Source organism: Hyperolius riggenbachi, chromosome 8 (assembly GCF_040937935.1).
Source record: "Hyperolius riggenbachi isolate aHypRig1 chromosome 8, aHypRig1.pri, whole genome shotgun sequence".
Taxonomy (NCBI): Eukaryota; Metazoa; Chordata; class Amphibia; order Anura; family Hyperoliidae; genus Hyperolius; species Hyperolius riggenbachi.
The window spans coordinates 135459749-135481897 of NC_090653.1; the positions used below are offsets into that span (position 1 = coordinate 135459749).

The 22149-nt window shown below is 42.9% G+C and overlaps 1 protein-coding gene across 1 annotated transcript; it reads left to right on the forward strand.

Annotated features, from left to right (window-relative positions):
• Nucleotides 1–670: 670 nt before the first annotated feature.
• On the forward strand, nt 671–21662 carry IRS4 (insulin receptor substrate 4). The gene is made up of 2 exons (XM_068251137.1): nt 671–4111; nt 17265–21662. Exons 1-2 carry the CDS (start codon nt 970–972, stop codon nt 17267–17269), a joined length of 3147 nt encoding a protein of 1048 aa, XP_068107238.1. The 5' UTR covers nt 671–969; the 3' UTR covers nt 17270–21662.
• The last annotated feature ends 487 nt before the right edge of the window (nt 21663–22149 follow it).

Sequence of the window (22149 nt, forward strand, 5' to 3'; positions counted from 1 at the left end):
CTACTCGGCGGTGCTAGCATGCCACATCGGCTTGCAGCATACATACAAACTGGCCACCAAGAACTAGCGTGTGAACGTCCAGCAACGACCAGCGTCTGTGTGACAACTCGGCCGCTTCTCACAGGTGACAAATGCCCAGCGTAGTGATTTAGGGATGCCGCAGAATGGGTGGCCGCCCGCTGCAGTGATGGATCCTGCGCAGGGAGGCGCACCACACGGCATCGCATCCATGCCCGACGTATATTATTGGACGCTTCCTCCCTAGACTGACACCAACAGCTCCACGCCTGACCGTCGCTCCCCAGACTGTTGTTTACTTATCCTCACAACCAGACGACAAATCCCGCCTACCAAAAAAGGTAGGACAGGGAGACACCTACATCAGCCAATCACTTCCTGCCAAACCGTAGCAGTTCGCGGACTTGACCAATAAGTGCCATAGGCGCTGCTTTCACCACGCCCACTACTACTAGCTGAGTCTTTTAGCTGAGTACTCGCTCCTCCTCCCCAGCCACCAATAAGGAGCCTGTTTACATCCCAAAGCGTGAGTAAAAAAAAATGGTTAGGGGGCGTAGCAGAGCGGCCGCTACGCCTATCCTGCGGGATGTTTTCGCTGGAGTTAGCTTGTGATTGGTGGACCGTCGTGTCAGCGATAGCTAGGACTGGTAGGCGGCTAGTGTCTGGGTGACGCAGGCGGGCGGGGTCACGTGTTGTTTTCGCCGTGCCGCTCGCCCTCCCCCGCTGTAGTCTGTCTGACTGTGGTGAATGTGTACAGCGAGGGGAGAATCCTCTGGAGCGGCCGGAGATTCCCGGCTCCCGCATACACGCCATGCGGGCCATCTGACAGCTCCCTGCCCCTTCCATGAGGCGCTAGACGGTGGCCGCTGAGTGCAATTCATTGGCTGCGGAAGGGAAGGACGCCGGCCGGCGGCTCTGTGCATCTCCCAGAGAGGCTCCTCGTATCCCTCAATGGCTGCAGAGGATACAGCGAGCAGCAGCAGTACCGCTATGAAGCTCCAGCCGCCGTCCCCGCCTCAGGAGGAGAGCGGCTCCGGCGGGGAGGAGGACGTGAGGAAGCGCGGCTACCTGAGGAAGCAGAAGCACGGCCACAAGCGCTACTTCGTGCTGCGCGCTCACAGCCACCTGGGGCCCGCCCGGCTCGAGTACTACGACAACGAGAAGAAATACCGGAGCGGACTGCAGCGCGCCGGCTGTCCGCCAAAGAGAGTCATCTTCCTGTCTCAGTGCTTCACCGTCAGCCGGCGCGCCGACGCCAAGAACAAGCACCTGCTGGCCCTGTACACCAAGGACGAGTACTTCGCTCTGGCGGCGGACAGCGAGCAGGAGCAGGACGCCTGGTACCAGGCCCTCAGCCAGCTCATCAATGACAACAAGAAGGCCAGCCTGACAGACCCTGACGAGGAGCTGGAGGAAAACTACGGCGGCTTCCGGGCAGGCACGGTCTTCAAGGAGGTCTGGCAGGTGAACGTGAAACCCCGCGGGCTGGGCCAGAGCAAAGGCTTGTCCGGCGTGTACCGCCTGTGTCTGTCCAATAAGGCTGTGCACCTAGTGAAGCTCAACTCCGAGGTGGCTTGTGTCCACCTGCTGCTCATGAACATCAGAAGGTGCGGCCACTCTGAGAACTACTTCTTCATAGAGGTCGGTCGGTCCTCCTCCACTGGAGCCGGGGAGCTGTGGATGCAGGTAGATGACTGTGTGGTGGCTCAAAACATGCATGAGACTTTTTTGGAGACTATGAAAGCCCTGAAGGCATACTCAGAATTTAGACCCAGGAGCAAGAGCCAGTCCTCTGGTACGAATCCCATTTCCTTTATCACCACCAGGCGGTATTTGGGAAACCTGCCTCCCAGCCAAACAGGGCTGCAGAGAAGGTCAAGGACTGAAAGTGTTGCAGGTACTCCACCTACTATAAAAAGCAACTCATACCGCTTTAGAACCTCTAGTGAAGGTGAAGGTACAATGACTAGGCCATTCAGGTCAGTGACTGGGAGCTTGATCCATTTAAATACTGCACGAATAAACCTGAACAAGCAGGAAGGTACAGGGAGGTATGTCAGGGCACCCTTTAATTCTAGCTACCACTCGAGATCTGCTTCTTTGCCTGTTTCTCATTTTCCATCAGCCACTAGTCCTATAAGTGTGTGTTCAAGTAGTGGACATGGGTCTGCCTCAGAGACCCTGACCAGACCCTCTAGTTCTGTGTGTGGATCGCCTAGTGATGGTGGTTTTATTTCGTCAGATGAATATGGTTCAAGCCCTGGTGACCTAAGGTACTTCCGTGTAAGGAGTAATACTCCTGACTCCCTTGGTAACACACCACCGATACAAGAGGAAAATACTTTGAGTGACTATATGTCAATGAGCACGAGAAGCCATGCCAATGGTCAAGATGATTATATGGAGGCTGACAAAACTTTTCGCAAAAGAACATACTCTCTTACTAAACCTAACAATGCCATAATGCCACACAAGTCCCAGACTGCTGCTTCCTTGGAGGAAGATTGTGAAGAGATTAACAAGCAGTTTGCATACTCTGAATCATCAAAGTTAAGTGATAGTATCCACGTGGAGGATTTCAGTAATGGTGTAATTGATTCTGTCTGTAACCAAAGTGGGAGTAAAGCCAAGGATGATGGCTACATGCCAATGATGCCTTCTGTTCCATACAACAGTGACTATTTGCCAATGGCTCCTAAGAGTGTTTCTGCACCAAAACAAATAGCTTCAAGGTGCCCTTCTCAGGCGGATTCTAAGGGGTATATGATGATGTTTCCAGCCGCTAACTCGCTTAGTAGAAATTCATTAACAAGGGATGCTTCAAAAGGTAGCCAAGAGAAAGTTACCAATGGTGAGTACATGGACATGTCTTATGGAAGCATTTCAAAACAGACTATAAACTCTAATTTAAATAATTCTCATGGATTTAGTTCTTATTTTTCACTTCCCAGGAGCTTTAAAAGTCCTTCAAAGCACAGCAGTGATCACAATGAGTATGTTCCTATGTCTTCTCCGGGAACATTATTGCATTTTGGTGAAAAAGCTGTAAGCGAAAATTGTAAGGAAGAGGTTGAAAGTGATATGACAAAGACTGATATCAAATCTTCCAGTGATGTATTAGAACAACAAGTTAGAACTGCAAGGCCAACTAAACTTACCCTTGCAATGAGGGGCAGCAATACCATACCAAGGATGTTTGACCATTCTACTTCAGCTGAGCCCACAAGTCCTGGTGAATATATAAATATTGATTTCAGTGATAAAGCAAGTAGTACTCCATATTCTCTGTCTGCAGAAGGGTCTCCCTCCTCTTTGGGTTCCAGCTGTGATCACAGACAGTCTCCATTGTCTGATTATATGAGTGTGGACATTGATGTGCAATCTCCGAAAGCTACAGCTGAATTGTCTAACTCGTTATCAGACATTTCGTCTTATGCATGCCCTGGTATTTCTAGAGTTCAGCTCAGTGCAGAATATGCTAAGCTCCCATGTGGTACAGCTTGTGTCAGCACCACAAATAGAAATGATGATTACACCACAATGACATTTAATATGGCAATGACTCCCCCAAGGCCTTTTCCTGATGAAACTGAGAATGGTACAAAATTGGATAGTCCTTCATCTATTGTGAATCGGCTATGCATTGGTGACATGTCTCCTTTTAACAATGGCTTTCCGTCTGTCCTCAACCCCAAGTCTGATACTGTAGTTGGACCTAAGGTTATCCGTGCTGATCCACAAGGAAGACGGAGGCATAGCTCTGAAACTTTCTCCTCTGCCAGCACAGTAACTACAACTTCCTCTTGCTTTACGGAGAGTGGCAAAAGGCACAGTTCTGCTTCTTTTGACAACGTTTGGCTTAAACCCGATGAAAACAGTTGTGATCAAGAGAAAAAAATGTCTAGACACTGCTCTACAGGTTTTCAACATGGATTAAATTACATAGCTCTGAGCATGCATGATGGGGTCTGTGAGCCTACGTCACCAGTTTGCAGTCAGCACCAGAATGGAAGCAGGAATTTGGAAAGTGGAGCTTATGTCAGCATCGATTTCTCCAGATCTGACTGCCTGAAGTGTTCTGCCTACAGAAAAGGTTTGTAAATGCACATTATATTTCATAGACCCACCTTTACTATATAGATATAGTGTGTATATTTTTTCTTTTTTACTGTAATTATGGCAATGCTTAGTTATGTATCCGGTGTAGTTCCTTTTTTAAAATAAGTTATTACTGTACCAAACATTCCATGCTGGATTGTATTTTTTTAGCTGGTGAGTTGGCATCTCTTGCCTGCATGTTCACTTCTTCCTGATCAAACAGGATAGTATACCTTGTGCAGTGGCACTTTGTTGAAATGAAGCATTACAATCTTGTAGTTTTTGTAATTACACGAACAGCAGCTGGAGCATTTTCTTGTGTGACTGGGTCCTGTTTTTGTTGAAGACTCTAGGCAAAGCCATTTGGGTAATTTTTTTTATTTATTTTTTTATATGTGATCAAAATATGTCATTGCTTCTGGTTTGTGTCTTTAGATAGGACCACAATGTTTTCATTAATTTTATAGCCACAGCTCACGGATTCCTATAAGGTGTATGAGCAAGACATGCAACTGTTCGCTCCAGGGTCAATTATGTATTCATGCATATGATGACAAAATAAATGATCAGTCTGCATGAATTAAAATATTTCTAGGCTTCTCTTCCAAATGTCGTGGTACTCTCCCGTGCCACAGCTCGTCAAAGTGGGTATTAGTTTGTATGAGACGGGCCACAGTACTGGTGGTGCGATGTGGTCCAGCCAACACAGAAGCTGCAACGTGATGATGAGTGGCACATGAATCTGTGGGAGTCGATGGCACCTCAAACAATCCTTTATAGCTTGTGGTGCCATTGACAGATCCTGTCCTGCGGTAAGTCCATCACTGAGCGGGGTCATTCAGATTTCCCTGCCAGCGCAGTCTGCCGCAAGGACCAATCTGCTGGTAATGGTGCAATGGGCTGCGTAGTTGCCTAGGGCTCTCCTGCCACAAGCCAGTCGCACTGCACATGTTTGAAACTACCCTATGTTTTCTTTTTGTGCAATGGAAATAAGAGCACCTGTTGTGGTGGTGTCTAGCTTAGGACTCTTTGCTAATGTTCAGGGTTTTTTTTTTCTGCGCAGAGACAGTTTTGTGGGCACCACACAGATGTGAAACTTTTTGAAGATGTGAAGGTTTTTTATGCTTTACATACAGTGAGCAGAGTCTTCCCTTAGGGTCGGTTCTCACTTGTATTAAAACTGTATCTGTGGCGCCATTTTTGTTTTTCTTGTTTTTTTTTTGGGGGGGGGGGGGGGGTCCCGGGCCAAAAACGGAGCCACAGTTACCAATGTTAAAAATGGCGACCGTCTCCACACAATTCAAAACATGGATCCGTGTGATCCGTACTTGTCATTCAGTTTTTTAAACCGGATTTGCAACAATTTTCACGCCCCCCGGATACCTGCAGGGCCAATGAAAGGCAGTAGAAAAACGGAGCTCCCTCTACACAGACAACCTTGGACACAGAAACGGATACATTTCCAGTCCGTTTAGGTGTCCCCAGCCCTTTCTGTGGGTGAGGAGGGGTCTGCCATGCTAGAGGGGGTAGCAGCCAGGAATGGGGGTGGCGGGGAGGAGGGGTCAGACCCCCTTTCCCTCACCAGGATCCCCCCTTTCGCTCTCTCTTTCCAGCTATTTTTGCAAAATTTTAAATCTAAACGCAAGAATTAGGTAATAGGAATTAGGTAATAGCTTCCCCTGCGCGCTGCTAATTTAAAATTTGGCAAAAATGGCTGGAGGGGGAGAGCGGAAAGGGGGATCCAGGTGAAGGAGTGGGGTCTGACCCCACCCCCCACCGCTGTGCCTGCTGCCCCCTGGAAACGTATGCTGCAAAAAGGACACTGTTTCAATATAGCGTGCATGGAAGAATACATGTTGATAGTAAGTTTTAAATTACACTGCATGTTACTATGTGCCCTTAAAGCTATGTGTAGTGTGTAAATGATATGTAAAAATGAAGCACATAGTGTGGAGGGGCCTTAATCTATATTGATAAGGTTAATGATTTATGCCTGTCAGTGTTTTTAATCAACTGTCAGGTAATGAATGATCTGTCTTCCTAATCTGGTTAGCCCCATGGATAGAAAAAAATAAAATTTTTTTTTTTTTTTTTGTTTTGTTCCCATTGAAAAAAATAGTAAATTTCCTGGTCTACTGGCAAGGTCACAGAGAGCAGGAAGTAAAATGAAATTTCTAGGGAGGAGAGCAATAAAAACTTCACAATTTCTAAGCAGACATTGGAACTGGAGCTAACTACGGTAGGGTGTATGAATACCCAGTACAAAACCTGAACTAAAATAAACGTCTGAGATAAATTAATTGTACTGTAGAATCCCTTTATAAGAAGTTTTAGGATTTCATACATTGTATATTCATACAGGCGCTGGCTGGAACCCGGGGACTGATTTTGCTATAGCCAGAGGTTTACTGTATCAGAGTTTACTATAACGAGGCTCTACTGTATGTGTAGTAGTACAGTAATGGTATAGGCAGAGCTTAGCTGAGACAGCAGGTTGGTGGATGTTGGCCAAAAATATTTCACATGTACAGGTGCCCTTTGAAGTTTCTTAAAGATCTGCTATGCAGGGGGGGTGGCAGAGTGGCGCGGATGTGACGTCACTCGACTGGAGGGGGTGCGGTGAAGTTGGCTGTCGCTCGGCCAAGTTGATCTGGCGGTTTGGGGCTGCTGTACACATGCCTTAATATCGGCTGAGGTGGTCGTTATTGGCCGCCTCAGGACTTAAATGATCCCAGCAAGTCAGAACATTGTTCTTATACTTATCTGCCACTTCTGTTGTGCACTGCCAATTTATCCCTCCTTCTTTTGTTTTTTGTTTTGAGAAGGAATACATGCTGCTCGGGTACACCTGATGGTGCCCATATATGGTACAATTTTTTTTTCATCCAATCCTACAATTTTTATGTAGTATAAGGGTAAATTAAGTGAATATACGGAAAGGATAATTTAGGCAGTTCCCTTTATATTACATAGAAATGATAAAATTGGATGAAAAAATGGTATCATGTATGGGCACCATAAGTTATGTCTGTATAGTGCATGTTACCCTAGGATTGAGATTGATCCTTACGGGTTATTAATAGTACTTATGTGCTGCTATCCAGAGGCTTTTGTATGGTCAGGTGGGCAGGCAGGGGGCAAGGCAATGGCTGCTCCTGTAGTCATACCTCTTTACCTGGAATTACAAACTACAAAACAAAAGGATGCTGGTTCATGTAAATCTTATTTCCCAAACAAGTAAGCCTTTAGGATGGCAAAAAAAAAAATGCTTTCCTAAGTGGCATTTGTCAAGTGAACAGGTTTTTTTCTATTGGAGACATGTAGAAATACTGTGTGCTGTATTCCTCAGGAAACATTTTAATTATGCTAGTTAACTAATAGGATGGTCAATGAGCTTTAAATTGTTCCAGTTTGATACAGCATCATGCAGATCTTGCATGGAAATTTGTCTTGGGGCTCGTTTCCACTATAGCGAATCTGCATGCGGGCACTGCATGCGGATTCGCATAGGCAATACAAGTGGATAGGATTGTTTCCACTTGTGCGTTTTGGTGTGCGGGGGAAATCTGCACGGCAGAGCCGTCAGATTTTGCGTGTGGCTGGAATGTGGGCGAATCGCCCGCAATGCTTTTAATAGGGAAATCGCATGCGGCTTTGTCATGCGGTTTTCCCCGCGATTTCGCGTGCGATTTCGCATGTAATGTTATGGAAATTTACACAGGCAGTGACATGGTTAAATTCGCCTGCTTCTTAGCCATGCGAAATCGCGGGGAAAACCATGCGAAAACGCATCCGCATGCAATTTCGTCCACGGTGGAATTCAGGCGATTCCGCACCGCAACAGTGGAAACGAGCCCTTAACAGTGCAACAATTGAAATCTGCCAAGGTGGAATTTGATTGGACCACTTTCAAGCATGTAAGATCTGCATAAACCTGTATGAACTTGGAACGATTTTTATCTCCTTGATCATCCCTAGTTACTAAACTGTGTACAGTAAAACAGATTTCCAAATTATTTTCTGTGATGCTTAAGGCCTTAAAGAACATCTAAAGCTTACTTTAGACCTTGTAAGTAAATTTAGAATCAGCGATTGATAAATTAATTAATCCACTCACCCATATGGCTACTATTCTGATTGTCCTAGGTATAGGAAGTGGAGGAAAGCAGTACAAAAACTCAGTAGGTCTATATTTATGTACTCCTGTATAAGCAGAGGTACCAACTTCTTCAGAAAAGTGATTGACTTGCGTATAAAACCCCTCCATAGTATAAAAAGCCCCCTCCCCAGTATAGCTCCCTCCATAATATAAATAGCCAGATGTGCCTTTAGTATCAGGCATCCCCCTAATCAGTATAAATAGATGTGCCACCTGTTTAATGCAGGGCCCCCATTGCCAGATGTGTGGACCCCGGCACTGAGGTCACTACTGCACGCTCAGATCCTGCACAAGTAGCCGGGAACATTTCTGCAGGCGTGGACACGCCGGTGGGGAGATGGACACCTTCATGCAGCAGCTCAAGGTAATCTCCCAGCAGCGTACGGCGAGGGAAGGGATGACACAGCCTAGCACAGCTGACTCGTGTATGGGGGGAGGGGACGCTTTTCAGCTTTTTTTTTGGGGGGGGGGGGGGGGGGGGAATGTGGTGTGTATGCAAGTAAATTCCTTTCCCATTCTACAAAAAAAAAAAAAAAAAAATTCCTGCCCCCATCCATTGGCCAGGCACTTGCTATCTCTCTGCAGGGGTGGGGAACAGGGGAGCAAATTCCCCCTCCCCCCTCCCCATATGGCATTGCATCTGAGCCAAGCGATAGCTGCTTTGCTCAGACGCCACGAGACAGATTCTTTTTTTTTTTTTTTTTTTTTTAATTGCTGAGTAACACCACATGTGAAAAGTGACGCGTGATGTTGCCAGAAGCTGCAATTCGGCTGGTGCATATAGCCAGCGGCCAGGTGATTGAATTGCTCGACAAACGTGATCTGTTCAACTGCCTGTGGATTAAAGGGACACTGTAGGGGGTCGGGGGAAAATTAGTTGAACTTACGCGGGGCTTCTAATGGTCCCCCACAGACATCCTGTGCCCGTGCAGCCACTCACCGATGCTCCGGCCCCGCCTCCGGTTCACTTCTGGAATTTTAGACTTTAAAGTCTGAAAACCACTACGCCTGAGTTGCCGTGTCCTTGATCCCGCTGATGTCACCAGGAGCATACTGCGCAGACCCAGTATGGTCTGTGTCTGCGCAGTACGCTCCTGGAGACATCAGCAGGATTGCGGACATGGCAACGCAGGCGCAGTGGTTTTCAGACTTTAAAATTCCAGAGGTGAACCGGAGGCGGGGCCGGAGCATCGGTGAGTGGCTGCGCGGGCACAGGATGTCTGTGGGGGACCATTAGAAGCCCCGGATAAGTTATACAGCTTGAATCACATTTGATGATATTAGTATGTGCTATGGCTTGCGGTGTGAAAGGTTAGCTCTCGGTATACCAAAATTGCTTACATTATTAGCAGGTCAGCCTTTGGCTTGCAACCTTGAGCAAGGCTTTAAAGGAAAGCTACTTGTACATCTGTCTGCACAGAAATACTTAAAGTACAGCATTGCTAATATAATACTTGTTTTGCTTCTGTAAAGATATACTAGAAAACATTCACGCAGTTTACAAACATTTGTACTTGTCTTCAGTCCTTTGCTTTGCCAACAGTACGATAACATTTACCAGTACTAAGACTGGGTAGTACGGCATAACCAGACTCAGCTGCTACATTCAAATCCTGCTTAGAGCACAAACCCAAGATAGGCTTTTGTGGTATAGGGTAAGGAAGCTGAGGGCAAAGTCCTGAAGACCAGTAGAAAATAGGCCATACATATATAGATTCATGCTCAATGTTCCCAAACAATTGATTCCTGTTTCATTGAAATTGTTTCGGAAAGGAATCAATACCTACTGCACACTGCAGAACACTTTTCAGCTAATTCCAGCAAGGATTAATCAAACCGCAAAGTTTCACTGTTTTGGCCAGTGTAAAGCCTGGTACACACCATGCAATTTTCCGTCAGATAGATGGGTTGAATAGATAATTTCTGTCAGGTCCAATCTGATTTTTATATCGTTTTTCTGATCGATTTGCAATGAAGTGATCAGAAAAACAATCAAACCCGATCGGATCTGTTGGAAATGATCTATCGACCCATCTATCTGATGGTAAATTGCATGGTGTGTACCAGGCGTAATGCTACGGGCTGCTGCTCCTGCCCAGCATCCTGATCAACCAAAACTTTCAATCTAGTCCAATCAATACTTTTGATCAGTTTTAGACCAAATTGATCAGGCATTTTTTGGCATAAATTCCCAGCAGATTCGTTCACATCATTCATCATGGTTATCGAATGATAAAATTGATGTGTGCATGGTCTGGTCTGGTTTGGTTTGAACTGTCTGTTATCAGGAAGTACTTAATAAGTTAGCTGTAAAAAACTGATTTACCTATTGCTAATGTAATGTTAGTAAGTTGAGTAGCAGAGTATGCAGCTCCTTGTAAACAATAGCACTCTGCCATTGTCTCACATTGCTTCATCTTATGCCTTGTACACAAGTACAAGGCATGCTACTGGGGCATCTAGATTCTTGGCAGAGGCGGTTGTTATCAGCCAAGTTTCATCAAGTGCATCTATGAGGCTTTATCCTTTCTGAAGTAAAATCAGCAATGCTGTATATTTCAATGTTTTTCCTTTGGGACTGTTTATATGGAATGCGCTGCCCTGCACTTTGATGGAAATGACATTGAATTGAAAACAGATGGGCTAAAGACTGCAATGATTATCTGTGGGTTTGGCAACATATCTGTTTTAAAGTAGTGATTATATATTTTGTATTAAAATTGCATGCGTCTGTGCCTACCTGCGTCTGTGTGTGCCACCTGGGGTAGTGGACATGTGTGGGGCCGTGCGCGCAGGGGGGAGGGGTGCTCGCACAGTATTGCAGGAGTGCTGTTACTAGAACAGGCTAAATCACTAAATTACAATCACAGAGGCTCCTGGTTAGTGAGTTCTTTGGATAAGTCATGTGACAGGGCTGTGTTATGTAAACAGTGGCTTGTCACTGTACATCTGTGTCTCTCTGCTTGTTCTGTGAGCAGAGGGAGACTGTGTAGAGCTGTCAAAGGTTGCAAAATGCTGCTGGGTTCATAAAATTAAATTTGCAGTACAAAAGGCTCATGCACCAAAATTGTATATCCACATGCATTTGAATGTGTAGTCTTTCAATGAGTAAAAGCAGACACAACGATTTAAAGCTTAGCAAGAACTTTCACCATAAAAGGTTTACGCGGCTGACAAACTGAACTTTGATCACAAGTGGCAGTAGTTGAGATGGCCATATCTTGGCGGATAACCTCATGATCCCGTTTTTGACTTACATTTCTCGTTACATAGGCTTGTTGCATTATATAAGCAGATGCACCCCTAGGCACTTTAGATTACAATCAGCAGAAATCTAAAATCTGCATGTTTTGCTGCTTTTGCAGTGGTGCTTTAATGCAGGGAGCAGTACAGAACTTCTTTGTTTGCTTATTTTCCAGTCATTCCATCACGATTTTCTTCCAGAATCGAAATTACAGGCCAACTTTACCTGCAGCCGTGCCTCTTCTGATCATTATTCACACTGCTGGCATGTCTTTGCCATAGAAGTGGCTTTTATCACACAGTTTTAGGGCTCCATACGTGCTTTCAGCCGCGATTATGGAAACACTGTCACAGGGACATCAGAGAGTGCATAGACTGCACACTCTGTTTCCATACATGCGTTGCAATTCACCACTGAATCGCAGTACATGGTTTCCTGCATTTTGGGGCAATTGTGCCCGTGATCTCATTCAGTAGTCACGTGCAACGCAGAGCCGCGCTGAGCGCACAGCTCTGTGTTGTATAATGGAAATGAGACCTTAGGCTGCATGCACTTCTTTGGTTTCTGGTGGATCTAGCTCCCATAGGCTACTAAATTGTGTGCATGTTATTTGGTGGTTTCATGCATAGTAATGTGACATTTCAGCCTTTGAGATTATTATCCTATTTGACTATAGTTTTTTGTTTCTCCCTTCTTTCTTCATATTTAGTACACTGATAGATTATGGGAGCCAGGAACACTGGGAACAACTGAAGGCACTGGCAGGCCTAAGCTCTATAAGGAATGTTGCTCTAGAGGCAAAGATAAATAAGCAACATGAATTACCTCAGGTGATGCTGCATGTACCTCTTGCATCTATTTGTTCTCTCTATTTTAGCCCTGGAAACCTTTTACATTGAAAGGTTTAACTGATTATTATTACTAAGCTTAGTTGGACACCTTTCTGCTGACTTCTCTTGTACTGTACCTGCAGAGATTCTGAATTTCAGGAGCAGCATTGCCCAAGAGCAGACTTCAATGCTCCATTCTTTACCATCTAGGTGTCTGGCTGTCTGGACACTCCACCATCCCTGGGCCATTTCTCCTTCAATAAATATACCATTGGATGTAGTTTAGGTGGAAGGCTGTGTCCCAAAGCCACACTTTGGTTGGAACATTGCATAGCACCATGTTTGGTTTGCAATTATCTTGCACTTCCATTGACTTAACACAAACGCAGTTGTAAGAAAAATGTAGAAAACCTTACGTTTGGGAAAATCAAATGGCATAAAGGTGTTGACAGTGGAAACTGTACACCACAATTTCTTTCATTCATGCAGTGTTTGTGCGATTTTTCAGCCGCATACGTTGCAAATATCAAAAAGTGTGCAGTGAATAAGGGCCCTTATTTTCTTGCCTTGCCTCTTACCACTTCCTGTTTAGGGCTCATTCACACTGTGCTGCGCTGTCAGTTTTGACGCAACGCACATGGTGTACGATCCACATGGCAATATGAAAGTCAATAGACTTTCATGTTACCATTCGCATTACAGGTGTGCATGCATGAAATCGCGTTCATGTATGCGCTCTGTAGTGTGAATGAGCCCTTAGAGAACGATGCAATGTTGTTTGTGCTATTGCCGCTCAGGAGACTGTTAGACGGCGAGATCGACTTCTATTTACACAGCGCAGCGCTGCACTGGGGGATAAGAGAGGCTGAAGCCTATCACAGCCAATCTGGCTGGGGGAGGGAGAGGAAAGTTTTTTTTATTTTATTTATTATTTTTTTTCAGCGAACAAAAAAAATAAATAAACTGGTGGGCGATCAGACCCCACCAACAGAGAGCTTTGTTGGTGGGTGGAAAAGGGGGGGGGGGGGGGGGAATCACTCGTGTTCTGTGTTGTGCGGCCCTGCAGCTGTGCCTTAAAGCTGCAGTGGCCATTTTAGCTAAAATGTGCCTGGTCTTTAGGGGAGTTTACCACTGTGGTCCTCAAGTGGTTAAAGGACAGATCAGTTGAAAATGAACATTCTTGTAGAACAGCAATTTTCATAGAACACAGGAGCAAATGTTAAGGTTTTTTTTTTTTTATATTTTATTATGCTTTAGTTACTAATTGAAAATATTATTTTACCTCCTTGATATCTCTAGCCTAGTGATGGAACATACTATAATGCCATTTTAGGAGAGTATCAGCAGCTTGCCGGCGAGCTGCTCTCTCTACATCTCCCCCAGCGTCACATAGATCATCCTCATAGGTGTGCTCGGGGTCTCCGCAGGAGACGCTTACAGGTAAATTCACTGCAGCTTGTGGCTGCTTGTCTTGTATTCTGTAGCAGAGACTTTTGGGTCCTGTCTCACAAGCGGTACTGAATGCCGAAGTCCCTGAGGCTTCAGGCCAGGTACAAACACTGCACTAGTACCATTTTTGTTAATGAATGTGAACTTAAGCTGTTCACACTGTAATAATACTATGGCAAAGAGAAGGATACAATAGAAGCAAAGTTGCTAGGTTTTAATTGTTCTGGTTTCTTCTGTGAAAATCTAGCCATAGTACAGTTTTCTCACAACATGGTTTTGCGATACACTTTGTCATATAACTAAACTACTAACATAAACTTATGTTCAGTGACTCCTGCTCATTATTTCCCTTTCCTAGAGTGACTAGCCACGCAATATAGCTATACAGTGGTCATTCCTAAGATTGGCACCCAAAAGTCATCACCAACAATTTTATGTGGCATCTGTACAACCTTATAGGCTCTCCAGTCAGCTCTACGGTTGGCAGCAATTCTTAATAATTTAAAATAAAGATATTTTGCTGTTGGCTGATGTCGCCCCATAAAGGTTTTTATTTAGAAAATGGACTTAAAGCTCAGGTTCTCTTTTTCTTCCTTCACTGTATAGTTCCTTCTTAACAAAAACTGTTAGATACATTAATGGGTTTGTTTTACATACCTTTAAAAAACATTAAATACTAAAACTACAATTCATGTTTTTTTTTCTTTCTATACCTTTAAAGGGGAACTGAAGAGAGAGGTATATGGAGGCTGCCATGGTTTTTTCCTTTTAAGCAATACCAGTTGCCTGGCAGCCCTGCTGATCCTCTGCCTCTAATACTATTATACTATTAGCCATAGCCCCTGAACAAGCATGCAGCAGATCAGGTGTTTCAGACTTTGAAGTCAGATCTGACAAGACAAGCTGCATGCTTGTTTCTGGTGTTATTCAGATACTACTGCAGAGAAATAGACCAGCAGGGCTGCCAGGCAACTGGTATTGATTAAAAGAAAATATGACAGCCTTTGTATACCTCTTACTTCAGTTCCCCTTTAATGCATGATCACATTTTTGCTTCTTGGAAGATGTTCTCATGGTAATAGGTCCAAGGCAACTTTTATAACACTTCAATAATTGTAGGAGATCTGGAAGCCAGAACCACTGCTAGAGGTGATTATCAGCAATTCCCTGCATGCAAACTTGGACTGGTAAACGCTGCCTCTTGGAATAGACTGCTTCTGAATTTGCATGCAGGGAAAAAAAAGCACTTGATTTTCGGACACTGCATCCGATTTCCCCATAGCTATGCATGGCATGGCTAGACTGATTTGGATGGGTAATTGCAGAGCGTAAGTGTGTCTGTATGTCTCTGTCATCTATCTCGAAATTAGACGCTCAGCTCAAGTGGAAACCCGCCCTTAATGACCACATTTCTCAGCCAATATTGGGGTTCTAATCCAATACTGGATCTAGGGTATCCTGAGGCAAAGTGATGTGGGACTTGCCTTTTTCAAACTCAGTACAAAGAGTCCATTTTTTTTTTTTAATTTATCTTTATTTTTTTATTTTTAAAGATTTTATACGCTTATGCAATTGATTTTGACAAGCCTGCTTAAAGCGGAATGAAACCCAGCAATTCTTCTTTGCTCTAAAACATTATTTACAGCACATTACATACTACCAGCATTTTTTTTTTACTAGAACAGCATTCAAAGGGTTAAACACAGGACAGAAAAGCTCAATGCCGGGAAAGCTGGACGCATCCAAACTGGGGATAATGTTATCTTGTATTTAATTGTATCAAGTGAGGAATGTAAACAAACACTTGTCTGACACTGCAGACTCTCCTGAACACAGACAGTCAGAAAGCATTTCAAGTTGAAAAAAAAAGTTATGAATAAAATGCAGTCAGCTCTCAGAGCAAAAAAGTGTACTTTGGAAACTTGTGATTTCTAAATGAATAATAATACTTGTGCACAAAAGCAAATATGATAACCGTATGGCATATAAAAAGTAGGAAACCATGTTGTTTTTATTGAATATTATGTCAGGGATTTATACAGTTTTAAGATGTTCATTGACTGAAAATCATTTTGTTTTTTACAAACGCAAACTGCCATGAATTAGCCTAGGAGGGATGCAAAAGGCACCAATCCAGCCTTACGCACATTGCAGCAAATAGCCTTTTGTTCAGCAGTTGAAAGACAGAAGGTGCAGGATTCTGAGAGTGTTCCCTGCCCTGAAACTCTACGGGAGCCTTGATTGAGAAAGCAATTTATAGCTTTCTAAACAGTCAGTCATAGTGTAGTTTTTGTGTGTGCATTGTGGATATACAGGAGAAGTCTGACATATAGTGTCATTGCTGCTTGTTGTATCCATGGCAACTATAGTAATGTATTTGCTTGGCATTGTAGTAACTGAGTGAATGAGGTTTCATTACAATATAGAGTGTATTATGAACCTGTACTTGTGCAGAACCAGATTGCTCCAAACAATTTTGAATGTGGAATTCCCCTGTCACATTTTAATCTGTTGACAATTCTGGCCTCTAGCGAAGCATTTTTTTTTTTTCTACAAGAGGATTGGCTATGGTGTGGCCATTAGTCCCTGATATAAATAAATGTGAGGCAGGGGCCACACTTCCCTTTTGAGTTTTCTGGACACCATGTGTGATTGTACGCAGAAAAATGTGTTTTTTTTTTTTGTTTTTTTGTTGTTTTTTTTACAGCATATAATGTAATTGATAGAGAAAACACATGCAACATGCAGAATTCTGCTGCAGTATGTCAGTTTTGTTTTTGTTTATTTAACTGGCCTATTGCTTAGCATGAGTTTTTGTTTTTGTTTTTTAAGATGAAATGCGTTTTTCTGTGCAGAAAACGCACATGAAATCGGACAAGTGTGGTCCCTGCCTGAGACTACATACAGTTATTACTGGAAGTCTGCACATAGTATGTGTCACTGTTCAATTAGTGGTGACTGTTTTCTATTTCCTGAAGCATTCTAGAGAGTTTGCCTACCTGGAATATACTTAGTTACATACCAAACTTTTAATCTGTGCTCTGCTCTTCTGATATCCAAATGTTTGTGTTGCTTTTACACTTCAATGGAGTTGGCAATATTTGCATATTTTGCTCATTTGATCTGTAGGTAGCCTCTGCAGTGTTCTCCCCAGAATTTTTTTCCAGCCGGGAGGCAAAAAAAAGTAGCCGGGTGGCATGAAGAAGTAGCCGGGTGGGGCGAGATGAGAGAATACTGGGCTGGTGCTTCTCTACACAATCTGCTAACAGCAGAGGAGGAAGTAAGCCGATGATAGCCGGGTGCAGCACCCGGCTAAAAGGGCCTGGGGAGAACACTGCTCTGTGTAAATGTGTGTAGTTGCATCCCTGATGTTAATGACAGCCTTGCTGAAGCTATATGAACATTTTTATTTGGTAGATTTTCTTTGTTCAGCATTAATTGACTATTTGTATTTTATTTTCCACAGACTGAGTGCATTACCATGGAAACCGTAGAGAAGACTGTGTCACCCCAACCTCTCTGCTGTAAGAACAGAATAAGGTGACTTGGGAAGACAGAATGCAGAGGGATAATGCGTGAAGCCGTGTTGAATTTCAAATGGACGCATACCTGCTTTCCCACACAGATTAAATGTACAGCCATTAAACGCTTATAGTGATGTGTTGGCAAAGGAAGCTTATTTTTTTTCCAGGTTACTTAAAAAAAATATTTTTTTTGAGGAAGGAGATGAATTCTTGTGGCACGTTATACAATCTGCACTGCAATGTGGGAAATATATATTATATATTTCCGGGAAGCAGCTCTGTTGTGCAGGATTCAGTAGAAGCTTCCATGTTGTGCCATCTTTCCTCACGGACCTGCTCCTCAAGTGTTTTCAATATGTGCTACTGTAGCACCTGGGAGAGTTGTTTAATACTATGCTTTAAGAACCTTTCCTAAAGTATAGCAGACTTCAGTTTATCTATATATGGGTTCTAATTTTCTGGTACAAATGAACTATTAAATATATAGAGTTAAGAAATATTTTGAACGTTTAATTTTTTTAATTCAAAGTCTATGTATTTTACTTGATCTATATTATGGAGAATTCTCTCCTTCATGAACAAAGATGCATTTTTTTCCTCCCTTTTTTTTTGTTTAGGTACGTGTTTGGTTTTTTTTTCTTTCCTTTAGTTTTTTGTGAATTTGTGCATTTTACTACACTATTTACTTTATGCACCTGACCAGCTGATCAGGTGCACATTTGTACCTTTTCATGTGAAAGTATAATTTTTATTTAACATTAAACAAAAAGGTACAGTATTAATTTTAATATTGGGATGTTAATCTCCGGTATGTGCAAATTGAAAAAAGATGTAGGATAGCTTCCACATTGATTCCATACATGACATTTTGTTTTGTTTTTTTCTTTACACGGAGACGTACACTTTTGTTCCCTTTTTAATAACAAGAGTGCTAAAGCTGAATCATGGTCTTTGTGGCACAGATTAAGCCTAACAAGACACTAATGAAAACTGTGTTGCTCTTAGATTGAGTACTCGACCTGTATGGATGAGTATTGTATTGCATGATGTTGGTGACTAGTAAATTCTATTTTGTATTAAATCCCTCGTTTATTACTAAATCTGCAGCAAACCTGGGAAATGGAAACTGAGCCCATGATTGAAAATATCATTTGAGGTGACCGTTCATGAAAACTGCACACAATGACTTAGTCTAGTGATAGGAGGTGCTGAAATAATATGCAAATTTTAACATCACCTTTCAAAGAGACTCTAACAAAAAAGTTCCCCTGTGGAGTTCTTACCTCGGGAGGGGGAACCCTCTGGTTTCTAGTGAGGCTTCCCCTGTCCTCCTTCGCCCTAAGGGTGGAAGCGCTAGAAGCCCCCGAGCAGTGGACATTTAAATATTTACCTTCCCCACTCTCTGCTCGACATCAGGCAGAAATAGCCGATCCCAGTCGGGTCTGCTCTATTGCTCAGACGTAAGCCGTCTGTGCAGTAGAGCGGACGTGATAAGGCTAAGGCGGAAATAGCCGAGCCTTATCGAGGTGCTGCTACTGCGCCTGTGCTGGAATCGGGGAATGTAAATATTGCTAGCGCGCCTGCGCCACAGCATGGCAAATTGTCGGCTGTAGTTTTGGGGGGGCCCAGCACTGCCATTGCGGAAAGGAGGATGGAGGAAGCCTCATTAGGATCCAGAAGCTTCCCCCTCCCGGGGTAAGTAGCCCCCCCCCTTTTTTTGTTTTTTTTTGTTAGAGTCTTCAGATCATGCTTGGTCCTGCCCTTTCCACTTCCCAACTAGTAGGTAAAATCGGCTCAACACAGTGTAATTTAGAGTTGCTTTGATTTAATCTGTTTATCACTTGCCATACACTATACAATCAGATTGTACAATGTTTATGCAGTCTTACCAAGTCTATGTTGTGCAGTGTTCTTATATCTTGTAGATGTTGGTAAAATTGTATAATCGGATTACATTTCTTTTCCTACAGCCTAATCTGACATGCAGTTCTTATTAAAAGCACCTCTGATGATCTGTCTTCTCAGGGTTCAGTTTCTGTTGCTCAGCTTTATTACAAAGTTGTTTTATGGCCAGTGAGAATTATAGAAGCGTAGCTCTCCACAGTTACACATCTTAAAGGACCGGTACTAAATTTATTTAGAAAATAATTTTTATATTCCAAGTTAAACTACAATTGGAAAATCTTACTTGTGTGGTGCAGCAGCTCGTTACCTGTGCAGATGCCAGACCATACACTACAAATGGATGCAGATTTACATCTCTGGTGTGCATAACAGTATCCAGTAATATGACTGTAGTTTTACTGTAGTTTATGGGAATGTGAACCACTTACATGGCTGTATCCGATAATGTTGTGCATACTCCAGAAATGCTAGAATGTATCTGTTGTTCATTGGCTTTTTGGCTCCAATACCATTATATGAATAGGTGCAAGGTATCTGATTTGTTCAAACCTCACATCCTGGCTGCTTCCACTGCATGACCTACAGTGCCCCTTGCCTAGCCTCACCTCCTGCCCTTTTCCTAACTCTATTGTTCTTTCCATCTGCCTTAACTCAACCAGCAGCCCTGAATTTAGTATTTAACTCCGTCTAGTGGAGCCCTTCCTACTAATACACTCTTAAATTTACCTAAGGTCTCCCCACCAGATCATCTCCTTCATCAATCTTTGTTGACAATATTGGTTGACACTATGCTAGCGGCCATCACAAAATAATTCTGGCTTGGCTGGCTGTCAGGCTGAAGAGGCATCAGCTAACAACTGGTGAATGCCTGTACAGACAGCAGACCCAAAACTTCTACAAATGTTAGTCTACTGCCAGTATGTAACATAACACTAACCCAAATCAACTTTTATACCTCTTCTATTAGTAAGAATTACCAGCTAATGTAGGAGACAATCCTACCTGCTAACATACCCAATAGTAGACTGTAGCATAGCACTAACCCATATGACCCCTCTAAACTTACATTAGCAATAATTAACTTATTGGGCTGGAGCAGAATTAAATCCTTGAATCATGATTTCCATATATGCAGATAAACCTGGGAAATGGCAAGCACGGAGACAAGTCTCTGGTACAGCAAACCTGGGAAATGGCAAGCACTGAGACAAGTTTCTGGTACAGCAAACCTAGGAAATGGCAAGCTCTGGGACAAGTCTCTGGTACAAGTCTCTGGTACAACAAACCTGGGAAATGGCAAGCACTGAGACAAGTCCAGTGTTCTTCCCAGGCTCTTTTAGCTGGGTGCTCCACCCACCTAGTTTTGGTGAGCACCTGGCTGTCATCAGCTCACCTCCTTCTCTGCTTTAAGCAGAGTTGTGCAGAGAGTGCTCATCTCGCCCCACCTGGCTACTTCTTTTATGCCACCCGGCTGGAGAAAAATTCTGGGGAGAACACTGAAGTCTCTGGTACAGTAACATGTTGCAGCTTCAGAGGGTCTGTTGCTGTGAACAATGAAAATGGCTTCACATCTGCTAATCCTTACTAGCTAGACAGACTTTGTAGCAACGACCAGTTACTGGTCTAGAGACATGTGAGGGAGAACTAGTGTTGAAGTTTCTTATTCCTACACTTCCTTAGGGATACATAGCCCAGTCATGTTTTGGTTCTCATTAAAAAGGTGTGGGAGAGCTCACATTTTAGGTAACGTGGACCCATCTTAGTTTTGTTGGAAAATTGTAGGTTTACGTGTTATCCTGTTTATATTCAAATTAGCCTTTCATTCAATTACAAAGAACCTCTTCTCACCTAGGGATTGCTGTGCTCGACATATAGTTGCATCTATTTCTGAAATGGGCAAGCAGTGCACATTTTGAAATTCAGACTCCGAGGTCTCTTTAATTTCACTAAAACTGATCATTGATTTAGTAGTACAACACACTAGGGCATATGTTTAATAGTACAGGTATAGCTTTTAAATGCCACACTATTTCAATACATTTTTTTTATATTGGTTTCAACCCTTTTGTCAATGCCATAGATTTTCTTTTCTTTTATGACCGATGTGATCTTGCAGCTGCCAGTTTAAATCTTACAAATGGATAACCTCAGCCTTTAGTAAGTTAAATGTCAAACAGGTACAGCATAAAATATGCAATCTTAGTTTACAAACAGAACTAATTTATTCAGTATTTTGCTGGAACATAAGTTTTGGAATATGTAAAGCATATCACTAGATAATATCTTCCAGCTTTCAGTTTATGCTGCTGTATAGTATAAGAATTTACCAATGATGGAAGATGTGGTGTCCTGTAAATTTAATTTCCTATTTTACATTTTGCAAAGTTATTTTGTCTGTACAGATTAATAAAACATTGTTGGTACTGTTTGTTAAATTTGTTGTTTCTCATTCATGCATTTTGTCAAGTAATTTATTTCTCTGTAAATATCTGACTTTCAATTAGATCACATCTGATATGAAAATTGTATTGTCTATTTTTTACCAGATTTTAGCATAGCTTGTTGGGTGTTATTGTACTGTTCTTCCCTGTTAATGCAATAAATATTGCTGCTTACTTTTTTTTTTTACAATATTAGAGCGTGTGTTTAACTTTGAGTCTCCACAACTTCCCAGGAGTGATTTGTAATCCACATGTAGTTAAGTTTGCTTGAGGTTTAATTGCAGTACATCATTAGTTATCAAAAGTCTCATTCATTCAGCAAAGTGTGAGCCTGGTATAAAGCAGGCTAGAAATAAGTGATTTTGAACACAGAATTAATACTGGGTGAGAACAGTTTGCATACCTAGCCTGAGTTACATGTGGGTTGCAAAAAGATTACTGAATTAAGAGGATGTCTGATTGCATTTAGATGTATGGCCCC

Excerpts from the sequence above, each read along its gene's own strand:
- IRS4 (XM_068251137.1), top strand. The coding sequence starts at position 970 with ATGGCTGCAGAGGATACAGCGAGCAGCAGCAGTACCGCTATGAAGCTC.